At 46.4% G+C, this 12,102-nt stretch overlaps 1 protein-coding gene across 2 annotated transcripts in view; it reads left to right on the top strand.

The window, feature by feature from the left end:
* The window catches only part of aqr (aquarius intron-binding spliceosomal factor), a 117,477-nt gene that overhangs the window by 44,305 nt on the left and 61,070 nt on the right, over positions 1-12,102 (top strand). For both annotated transcript variants that reach the window (XM_072484459.1, XM_072484468.1), the window contains 4 exons: positions 10,185-10,288; positions 10,695-10,797; positions 10,901-11,021; positions 11,133-11,274. In XM_072484459.1, coding sequence (XP_072340560.1) covers positions 10,185-10,288; positions 10,695-10,797; positions 10,901-11,021; positions 11,133-11,274 — 470 coding nt within the window. The remainder of the gene's footprint in view (positions 1-10,184; positions 10,289-10,694; positions 10,798-10,900; positions 11,022-11,132; positions 11,275-12,102) is intronic.

The raw sequence follows: 12,102 nt of genomic DNA, 5'->3' as shown, positions 1-12,102 counted from the left end.
ACAAAAATAATAGCAGCCTTCACATTTTTCCTCTGGCTTGGCAGTCAAGCACAGAGGTGTACAATATTTCTGTTGTAAACGAAACACATTTCTTTATTTACAAAGGATGCAACACAAATGTTCTTTATTGTAGATCAAGGGGTTCGGGGTCCTGGTGATAACCGAAAATAAGGGATTTTAACCTGTATACCGGGGTGCGAGAGTGGTAGGCTCTCCTTTGCCATTTCCTCATGCGGATAGTCTGCACGATGCTGCAGAGTATCGCCAATACTAGAAGGGATTCAATTACGTATGATAGTGAATACCAGGTTATGAACGTGTCACACCATGTTGGTGTGTCGGTGACTATCTCGTGGTTAACTATTTCAGGGTGTAGTGTATGGTAGGGGTGGGAATCATTCACGGCCTGTGTGGTAGGGGTTAGGGGGTTCGCATTCGCGCGGAACCGGATACAAATTACAACAACGAAAAACACGTATGACGTCTTCATTGTTGTCTTCTTTCCTTTTCGTCTCTTCCTTTCTGTTTCTTCTCTCTTCCTGGAGCTTCTGGAATTCTGTGGATCAAGCATAGTTTCTGTCACTATCTTGGTTAATATCTCGTGCGTTAGCATGTCTGTCTTGTAGTGCCAATTTCCCTTTATAATTTGTCACCATGTGTGACTCCCTCTTTTTTTTTAAACCGAAAATGTGGACTAGACACACTTAAAAAAACAAAACTGAAACAGTGCGAGCCGTCTCGCAGGCTGTACAATTTACTATCCAAATGTTTGAGGATGTAAATAGCATAGGGATGGCAAGGGTTGCCCGAAAACAAAACTTTTTGAACCAAGAGTGCCGAAATGAGGTGCGTATGGGCCGCGACGGGTAAAATTTGGATGGAATCCCCGGGTAGGACGGTGATCAATGCCGTATGTGCTCTACCTGAGTGTAGCTGACCAGAGGGGGGGGTCCTCCGGCAGGGCGGAGACCAATGCCATTTCTCCACTGCCTGAGCAACCGGCAAGAACGGGCAAAAAATGTAGTCATCGTGGGGGATTGCTGTAGAGGTTCTACCGTCGAACCAGAAGAGCAGTTATGAACGGGGGCTGGCAAGCTCTCAGCGGTTTCTGCCGATAAGCATGCTGGCAAGTTTTCACAGGTTTTTGCCGACAAATATGGCGTGTGGCCGTGGAACTTCCGAGTGTACAAACAACACTTAACAATAATACCAACAAACAAACATTGAACAACATGCTGCAGGTTCCATCAGAAAGGACACCGTTTCTCCTAAGCGGTTCCTTTGAAAACATTATCTGGACACCTCAGTTATCAGTTGCGAACAGGGTCACAAAGGGGTTCTCGTTTTGGGAGTCAGACTCAAAGTCGCCCTCTTCGCCCGGATGCCATACTCTGGAATGGATGATGGTTGATGAAGCTGCATGGTGTGACTTGGGGTCCATCTCGTCGTTTCGGACGAGCCTGTATGAATTGTCGCGGTGCGAAAAAGTGGTGTCTAATTCTGTGGGGACGGGTTGGGGTCGTCATCGTAGGGCGGTGGTCTGTGGTGGGGTTTGTTGAGGAATGTGATCAGGAAGGGATCACTCGAATCGTGTTCAGATTCACTGGGTGTGGGTCCTGTTGCATGGGTATAGAAGGGAGGCGTGCTGTGGCTATTGTCTGTGTCACAGTCGCTGTCTCTCCTGCTGCTGTCTCTGGGCGTTCCGGGGCGGAGTCTAGAGTTCGGAGGTGGAGTCGAGGTCGAGTCCGTGGAGGGCGTGGACGTGTTGGGGTTGGGTGTGGGCGGGGTGTGGTCTGCTGCGTCGAGGTGGTGGGCGTGGTTAGACTGTGGGCCATATGCCTTAAGCTGGTTAATATGGAACCACGCAGTCTTTCCGTTGGGGTACTTAATTTTATACACGGGGGGGGGGCTTCGTCCGCAATGGAGTACGGACCCGAATATTTCAGTGACAGGAATGTGCTGGGGTTGTAAATGGAGAGCATGACCTGCTGTCCTACCTCAAACTCAGTCGCATGTGCTGTCTTGTCGAAACAGGCCTTGCTCTGTTTCTTCCTGGTGCCTAATCTTACTGCGGCTGCTAGCTGAACTGTTTTTACATTTTTGACTAACTGTTTTACTGCATTCTCGTGTGTGAGGGCCGTCACTTCGGGGCTGGTCAAGTCAAGTCCTAATAAAAATTCTGTGCCTTTCATGGGGCGTTCGGTCATGAGAATGTGTGGGGTGTATCCTGTGGATGTCGAAACAATATTTCTCAAAAACATCAGTGCAAAAGGGAGGACTGAATCCCAAGTGGTGTTGTTTTGTTGGGCCATTTTTCTGAAGGTTGCTCTTAGGGTCTGATTCATTCGCTCCACGATACCACTTGACTGGGGATGGTATGCGATGCGGAATTTTAGGGTAATGCCAAATATCGTGAGGATGTTCTTCATCACACGTCCCGTAAAATGGGAACCTTGGTCGGATTCAATGCTGCGGGGGAGTCCCCATCTCGTAAAGATGTGGTGGATTAAGATCTTGGCTGTTGCCTTTGCCGTGTTAGTTATGGATGGGAATGCCTCTACCCATTTCGTAAAAGTGTCTATGACGACTAATACGTACTTGTGACCATTCCTGCAAGGGGGCAATGGTCCCATAAAATCAATCTGGAGGTTAGTCCAGGGGCCATTAACGGGGCGGGTGTGGCTAAGCTGAGCTTTCTTTGCGTATCTGTCCGGATTGTTTTGGGCACAGATAAGGCAATTCTCAACGTAGTGCGCTACATCTTCTTTTAAACTTGGCCACCAACAGAGCTGCCTGAGGGGGGCTGCAGTGGGATCAATTCCCTGATGCCCATGACTGTCATGGAACAAACAAATAAGCTGATTCCTGTCTTGTTCAGGAACCACATAAAGGGTGCCTTTTAGGACTACACCGTCATGTGTGGTTAGTGCATTTTTAAGTCTAACGTAAGGTGCTGGAAATTTTCCTTTCAAAATCTCCCTGAAATTGCTATTTTGCTTCTGGGCCTGCACTAAATCCTCGATATTAGTCTGTGAGACCTGAACTGCATTCACTGGGGGGCTTTCCTGGGATGTCCAAAACTATCCATGCCTGGAACCTGCTTTAGCCAGTGCGTCGGCTTTTACATTTCCAGGTGGGGCGGAACGGTGGTGACTTCAAACTTTAACAATTCCAAATGTCCTGTCCTGTGCTTTCTCTAAAATGTGGCGGAGCAATGGGGCTGAAGGGAGGGGTTTTCCATCTGTGGAAACAAATCCTCTTGCTTTCCACAGGGGTAGGAACTCTGTAAGGCTGTTGCAGTCATAGAGGCTGTCCGAGTATATGTCTGCTGGGCTGGGGAAGGAATGTGGGTGATCCACAATGTACGCAATGGCTGCTAGCTCTGCCGCCTGTGCGCCTCAGTGTCCTGGTAGTTTTAAGGAGATTTCTAGGGCGTGTCTCTGCGCGTCCTCGACATAGATGCCGCATCCTGTAATGCGCTTCCCGTCTAATACTTTGGAAGAACCATCCACATATATCCGTAAGGGTTCGCACGTGTCTGTGTGCTGGGGGCTCTGGGGTGAACTACCTATCTTTTTGGGGGGTGTTTTTGCGATAAAGGGGCCTGGGTTGTGGTGCGGTGAGATGATTTCACATTCGTAGGGGGTGCCTGGGTATTGAAGGTTGTCGGCTAGGAAAGTGTGTGTCTTGGTCCTTTTAACAGTGATATCCCGTCCCTGCAAAACAAGGGTCCACCTGGCTGCTGTGATCTGGCTGACTGTACCGTCCTTAAGTCGTCCGTCTGATAAAAGTTGGGTGGGGGTGTGTTCCGTCAGGATTGTGATTGGGTTTAGTCCGGCGATGTATGAAAAATACTAAACCGCCCAGAATACTGCGCGTAGGTGCCTTTCACAGGCTGAAAATCCCTGCTCCACAGGATCTAAAACTCTGGAGGCGTAAGCCACGGATCTTAACTGTTCGTGCCGTTCCTGGAGGAGCATGGCCGAAAGGGTAACGGTGGTACGGTCTGTGCTAGCTATCTCTACAGCATAGGGGGAAAGCGGGTCTGGAACCTGTAGTGCGGGGGCTGCAATGAGGGCTCTTTTCAAAGCATCTACAGCATCCGTGTGCTGCGGAAGCCATTCCCAAGGGGTTCCATTCTTTATGAATTCCGAGAGGGCTACTGCCTTGCTGGCGAAACCGTCAATATGGTTTCGGCAGTAGCCAACCAGTCCTAAAAACGACCGGAGGGCTGAAACATTCTGGGGAAGGGGCAATTTGACAATCAAGTCAATTCTTTTATGCTCGATCTCGCGTTTACCATGCGTGATAATCGTACCCAAAAACATCACTTTGTCTTCCAAAATTTGGGCCTTTTTGGGGTTTACTTTGCATCCAATTTGCTGTTGGAGTTCCAGGAGTTTGGACAGAAGCTCGATGTGCTCTGCCTTGGTGTCTGTCTGCAGTAATAGGTCGTCCACATACTGGACCAGACGTTCAGGGCGAGAAAATTTTGATAATCCATTTGCCAGCTGTTGGTGGAAAATGGAGGGGGCGTTGTGGAATCCTTGTGGAAGGTATGTCCACGTGTACTGCTGACCTTTAAAAGTGAAGGTAAATTTGTATTGGCACGCTTTTGCCAATGGAATGGACCAGAATCCGTTACTGATGTCCAAAACCGTAAAATATCGTGAGTTGAGTCCCTGTTTGAGCATGGTCTCGGGACTTGTGGCTACCGCGGGGGCTGCTGCGGGAGTGACTTGGTTGAGATCCCGGTAATCGATGGTCAGTTGCCATGATCCATCGGGCTTTCTCACTTGTCAAATCAGGGCATTATTAGTAGAGGCTACTGATCTAAGTACGCCCTGCTCTAATAAGCTATCGATAACTTTTGAGATTTCTCCCTCTGCCTCTTGGGGAAATCCGTATTGCTTTTGGGGTCTAAGGTCAGGTCCTCTGATTTGAACGGAACCAGTCATCCGGCCACAGTCGTGTTTGTGGGTCGCGAATGCTGTCCTGTGCTCCTGCAGAACTGCCCTAACCTGCTAATGCTAATCGTGTCTGTGCTAATCGTGGTCGGGTCAAACCAGAAATCGCTGACTGCGCTAATCTTGTTTGCATCCTCACTACTGTGAGCGTTGCGGGGGCTCTTGCGGATTTTGCCATTTTCCAGACACATTGGTTTACTGGATCAAATGAAAAGGTGGTGGGAGTTCATAACATCATTGCCCAAAATGTGTTCTGTGTGGGGTAGATCGAGTAAAACTATGGGGTGCCTTGTCGTAATATTGCCAATTTGAATGGGTACAGGGGCTGTGATGTGTCCCTGCTGTGAGTGGCTTGTGAAGCCGCTGAGGGTGATTGTGGCTGTAATGGGCCACGTGTCTTTTTGGAACATGGTGGAGGAATTAATTGTGGTGCGGGACCCTCCTGTGTCCCAGAGAAATTCGATGGGCTGTCCCCGTACTTTTGCTGCAGCTACTGGTCGGCCGGACCTATCCCAAAGGGTGTCGCAGACCCAACTGGGGAAGCCCGAACACCGTCAGTCAGTTCCGTTCATGTCTGTCTGGTCTGAACGGGTGCTCACACTATGTATGGGCTCTGTCCTATTCTTATTCAGAGTGCCTGCCTGCGGGGCTCTCTGTGGCTTTCGTGGGGCATTGCACTCGTGTGCAAAGTGACCTAATTGTCCACAGTTGTAACACTCCTGTGGTTTCTGTGGGGGGCTGTTCCTGCCTTCGTTCACCCATGCGGGGTTCTGGTGCGTCTTAACTGAGTGGATATCTGCCTCTGCCTGCTGTTCTTCGGGTTTCTTAATTGCGGGTTTGTTTTGGACAGATTGCTCCCAGGTGCGGGACAATCTCTTTAAAACCCATTTTTCATTGTGCGCTTCTTCCGAGGGGTCATAATTGGTACATGCCTTCTGTCCTGCCTCTGTGGCATGGGAGATAAGGGTGCGGGTCCATTTGGCCATACCGCCTTGGGACAAATGGGCACGGTCTAAATTGCCGAAAACGGCTGTAAAATGAATCCACAGGCGTCCAGCAAACGCTGTGACGTGTTCTGTCTTTTTCTGCCTGCACTTATTCAGGCCTTCTACTGGGTCACCTCTGTTGTAGCCGATCGCATCTAGGATCACTGTGTGCATCTCTGCAAGGGTGCCTCCTCCTACATTCTGTGGGTCGGGAAGGGGTGCTACGACCGAAGGGTCGAAGCTCATAACTGTGAGCTTCACTTGCTCACGGTCATCCAGGCCGTACATGGTCGCCTGCTGCTTTACTCTAGCAAAGAAGTGGTGGGGGTCTGAGGTGGGGAGGAACGGTGTGATCTTTTCGCACAAGTCCCGTAACTGGGTCACGGTTAAGGGGGTGGTGTAAAGGAATTCTGCGTCTCCTTCCGATGACTGTGGTGGGTAGTGACTGGATTCATGGGAACCTGATCTATCTGCACTGTGGGGGGTTGAGGTGCTTTTCTCTTTTGGGGCTTTCCTTGCGCACATGTTCCCTGAACATATCTATGCGCGGTTTCATTTAATTCTTGCCAATCAGGGCCGTCTTCCTCATGTAATTGGGATCCAAAGGTGCTCTGGAACCCATCTTGCACTGAAAGCAAAGACTGCAGTTCCGCAACCTGCTTCCGGCACTTTGCGTGATCTAATGAGCTTTGTCTGTGCTCCGTGGTGGCAGCATGGAGTGCTCTTAACGCTGCCTTTAAATCGCTGCACTGCCTCTACCTGTTTCTCTGTCTCTTTTACCAGGACTGCACGTTGCGTGTCCTGATAGGCCTTTTCGTATTGGGTTTGGAAGCTGCACTGATGCACTAGACAAGACTGGTGTGCCCACATGGCATCATCCACCTCTCCGTCCTTTGCTGCCAACTTCCTTCCTTCTTAAATCTATATTCTCTTTCTTAAACTCGCGCACATCGACCTTGCTCATTCGATGTGTCTCCTCTATCTCTTTGCGGAATGTCCAAACGACCTCCTCTGTGCCTCACAATTGTGCCAGACAGGACACGATTGCCATCGGCTTGCGAGCTTTTCCCAAGCTTTTCTTATGGATCTCTGATAGGTTCTCCCGCCAAGTATGTCCTATACTCCTGGGTCCTGTTTCCTCATTATTACAGAATTCACTCCAAAGGGGCCATCCCTTCCCTTTGAGATATTTCCTGATCTCTTCTTCCCAAACAGGACACTGACCTACTCTATTGCTGGTCGCTGCGACCACAAATTCTTCAGGGTTCATGAGGCGTTGCATTGCCATCTTTCCTCTGTAATTACAGGTACGGCTTTCGCTATTTTCCTCAATACAAAATCCCAATAGTTTTTTCGCAACAAAAATCTGTCAGTTTTACTTTATAGCCCTGTTAGTTACGCATGCATTAACACACTTCTGAATTACGAGGATTGATCAGAACTGCTTGAACACTTGTGGTTTTTCTGTTCCCAACTGGATTCTAATTCAAATTTTGGGTTCTCCCGGAGTGGTTAGGCCACTTCTAAGTCGGGTCCCACCAGAGTCGCCAGTAATATGTTGCTAACTTTGGTTGGCTCTTAACTCGTTGCCTGTTGGGTCTTTACTGAATTTGCTCTGTTTCTGTAACCTTTGCTCTAGAGTCGGCAGGTATCTTTATGATACCGCCACGAGGTTCAAGTTCAAGTACTGATCAATAACTCAACACACCAATTAGTAAGATTCAAATCAAAACACATTTATTATACACAGTAAATCACTACTCATGCATATAACTCTACTTTCTTGACCATTTCTATCGCTTAAAAAGGCCTATGCTTAGCTTTGGAACTGGCCCACCAGGTCAGGGGAACAAATGGCCTTTCGTTAGATCTGAGTCTGCAGGATTCAAAAGCTGGTATGGACTGGTAGCTAGGAGCGCCTATCTCGTAGCGTGCGTTGACTGGAGACTTACTTGGCTGATGCGGCAGCTTGGACAGTTCACTCTCAAGGGTTGATTCGAGTTGCTGAGTAACCCTGCCAAGAAGACCGATTTGAACTCGGGGGCTTTACTTTATAGTCCCCAGGGGCTTTGCGCCATTTGGGGCGGACCCCGTGTCTGGTTCCAAGTGATTGGACTACGTTCCGATCACTTGGATCGATTTCTCCAATACTGGAGTTGTTCCCTGATCGCTGGGCGGTCCGAGTGTCCGTTGGCCTTCCTTTGTCTTGGCTCCTGTTGGCGTCAAGGAGTCTGACTTGGCTTTATTCACCTTAAATGTTTTCTTTGTTCCCGGGGATCGCTCATTAGTATGCAGATGGCTGTGAGCTTCAGTGCTGTCTGGGCTTTTGCAAGTTCTAATACACAGGATTTCTGCACTTGCTAGTTTTTGCCTGTGTTGGTTGAATTTCCCTGTAGTCTTTGCGGACCTCCATTTTAAGTCGGGAATGGCCAACCCAAGTGGCTGCAGAGGGAGATGGATTTGTGTAAAGAACAATACAGGGAGTGATATCAACCTAGATGTAACATCCTATTAGATTGTTCTGGATGGAAAAGCTGAAATACATTTTTCATAAGGGCGCAACCTCTCTTTCCTCTTTTACAACACTCCTTAAACCCATCTCTTTTCTGTCCCACTATGTGGCTCAGTGTCAAATTGTGTTTGATTTAATACTCCTGTGAAGTTCCTTGGGACATTTTATTACATTAAAGATGCTGTAGTAAGTGCCAGGAGGAACCATAAATAGAAAATTTAAGCCTGGTTCCAGAACCAAATATTTCTGCAACAGTATTTATTTTGGCTGAGTGTTTTGTATCATTAAACACATTTAAATTCAGGACCTTTATTTAGAACCCCTGTAATAGGATCAGAGTTCTATTGTGCTTGAAGTAGTATTAATTCTGTGGTATTTATTTTTGATGTGACTTTCGAAATTATAATGTTGGATTTGAAATTAACTTCAGTTAGCTGTGGTTGGGATGTAAAGTGTCAGAAAACAAACAGTATATAAAACTACCCAGAAATATTCATATTTTTAACTTGGTATACAAATATATGAATTAGGAGCAGGAATAGGCCACTCTGCCCCTCAAGTCTGTTTCCCCCATTCAGTACGATCATGGCCGGTGTATTGTAACCTCAACTCCACATTCCTGTCCACTCCGATAACCTTTCACCCCCTCTGCTTATCAAGAACCGATCTACCTCTGCCTTAAAAACATTGAAAGACTGCTTCCATCGTCTTTTGAGGAGGGGAGTTTCCAAGGCTCACGGCCATCTGAAAGAAAACAATTCACCTCATCTCTCTTAAATGGGAGACCCCATACTTTTAAAAAGTGACCCCTAGTTCTAGATTCTCCCACAAGAGGAAACATCCTCTTCACATCCACCCTGTCAATACCACTGGGATCTTAAAGGTTTCAATCAAATCACCTCTTACTCTTCTAAACTCCACTGTTTACCAGCCCAACCTGTCCAACCTTTCCACATGAGGCAACTCATCCATTCCAGACATTAGTCTAGTAAATCTTCTCTGAACTGCTTCCAATGCATTTTCATCCTTCCTTAAATAAGGAGGCCAATACTGTACACAGTGCTCCAGATGTGATCTCACCAATACACTGTATAGCTGAGGCATAACCTCTCCACTTTTGTATTCAGTTCCCCTTTCAATAAACAATGACAATCTAATTAGTTGCTATGCTTGCAAATTAGCTTTATTAGAAACTTCCTCATCTTTAAAATGTTAATGTATTCAAGTCTACACTGGAGGACATTTGGAAGAAAATTTGTAAGTTTAATATGACGACGTGTGAAAAACGTTTCTTCTCATGGGTGGCCCGGTGGTACAGTGGTTAGCCCTGCTGCCTCACAGCTTCAGGTTCGATTCCCGACTTGGGCCACTGTCTGTGTGGAATTTGCACTTTCTCCCTGTGCCTGTGTGGGTTTCCTCCAGGTGCTCCGGTTTCCTCCCACAGTCCAAAAATGTGATGGTTAGGTGGATTGGCCATGCTAAATCGCCCTAGTGTCCAAAATATTAGGTGGTATTACTGGGTTATGGGGATACGGTGGAGGCATGGGCTTAAGCAGGGTGCACTTCCCAAGGGCTGATGCAGACTCGATGGGCCGAATGGCCTTTTCTGCTCTGTAAATTCTATGACTTCATTGCTGCTTAATCATTTTTCCTTTAAAAATTCAATAGATATGCTGATTGCATAAATCTGATGAGACTGTTACATGTTTTTCATTGCAGAGGGCAGCGTTTGCTCATTTTCCAGAACTACATGATTTTGCTTTGTCTAATGTCGCAGCTGTCGATACTCGAGAATCTCTAGTAAAACACTTTGGATCACTGAGGTAAATATTTTTTTTTCCACCACTTTTTTGTTGCACTGTTTCTGCACACATTGAGTTCACATAGTACTTGCAGCACAGAAATCCGATCAGCCAGTTTATGTCAATGTTTATGCTCCACATTAAGCTTCTTCCCACCTTCATCTCATACTAAAAAACAAATCCTTCTGTTTCTTTCTTGATATTTTGCTTCTATGTTATTGCATCTGTACCATTTCCTCCAATTATTCCATGTGGTAACAAAATTACACATTCGCCATGGCTCAGTTCAACAATCATCAAGACTGAACTTTTCAACTTTATCCTATTTTCTATTTTCTTTTCCCTTCTGCAAACTTGGAAGGACCACTTGCACGAAGAATCGCAGACACAAGGAAAATACTGAAATAGTCTTGTTTTCCATTTGCAGCCCCAACACACTCCACAAAGTGGCATCGTATCTTTGTCTTTTGCCCTCCCTACCTGAAGAAGAGAATACCTGTTATGAAAAGGAATTTCTCTTGGAGATGTTGGTAGGTATTGGAATGAAAAGACTACTAATTGATATAACATTGGAGCGTTTTTCAAAGGAAGACATTGTTACTCATTTAAAGTTGCCTTTCTTTATTCGAACAGGTGTCCCGACACGAACGCCGAATATCCCAAATTCAACAATTAAATGAGATGCCACTTTATCCAACAGAAAAAATAATCTGGGATGAAAACATTGTACCAACAGAATATTACTCTGGAGAAGGTATAATATCTAGTTAGGCTTGTGAATATTCTTTTTCTTGCGGCCTGTTTGATTATAAAACTGAAACTTTATCGGACAGATTTTGCATTTTATATTCTTTTGTTATGCCAGGTTGCCTTGCATTGCCTAAACTGAATTTACAGTTTTTGACACTTCATGACTACCTCCTGAGGAATTTTAATCTCTTTCGTCTGGAGTCCACATACGAGATTAGACAGGATGTGGAGGATGTGATCAGCAGACTTAAACCATGGTGGGTTGTAATGTGCATGATTGTACTATTCTGTTTATACTTACATTTTTTTCTCTTTTTTTCGATTTTCCAACTAATATACGTTTCATGATTGTTCTAAATTAAGGCGCAGGAAATCCAAAAATATATTTGGAAATTTTGATGAGAACTTTCCAATTTAAGTCTTTGGGTGACATTCCTTTTTAATTTAAATGTGCACATATATCCTTCCAACAAAATTTTTTTATTTCACATTTTCCAAACAGCCAGAATAAAAAAAAACTAAACTCTCCTCATTACCTCATGACACAGTGCACTTCATACCAGGCAAGGGTATAAGATTTCCCAGTCCAGGTTGTAGTCTGAGAGGTGTGGCAGTGCCCAGCCCACTCCAGAATGGAAACAGCCACAGATTTTTCATTGAAAAGAATCCCTACATGGTAGTGCCGACACTGCGGATCTGGGGACAGTGGAGGAGGTACAAGAAGGTGGAGGGAGCGTCGGTCTGGACCCCAATATGTAACAACCACAGGTTTGTCCCGGGTAGGGTGGGTTGGTGGCCCTCTGCCAGCTCTGGAACCTGGATGGTGGGTTCCAGAGCTGGCAGAGGGCAGGCATCAGAAGGATGGGAGATCTTTCATAGACAGAAGCTTTCCCAGTTTGAAGGCGCTAGAGGACAAATTTAATCTGTCACCAGGAAACGCCTTTAAATATCTGCAAGTACGAGCCTTCCTGAAAAAACAGTTAGTGGCCTTTCTGACGCTGCTGCCACTGAGGATACAGGACAGAGTGGTCTCCGGCACATGGGTGGGGGAGGGGAAGGTGTCGGATATCTACCAGGAACTACAG

Source organism: Scyliorhinus torazame, chromosome 2 (genome assembly GCF_047496885.1).
Source record: "Scyliorhinus torazame isolate Kashiwa2021f chromosome 2, sScyTor2.1, whole genome shotgun sequence".
In the NCBI taxonomy this organism is placed as follows: domain Eukaryota; kingdom Metazoa; phylum Chordata; class Chondrichthyes; order Carcharhiniformes; family Scyliorhinidae; genus Scyliorhinus; species Scyliorhinus torazame.
Note: the sequence above shows the minus strand (reverse complement) of the source record. Positions and strands in the feature narration are given on the sequence as shown.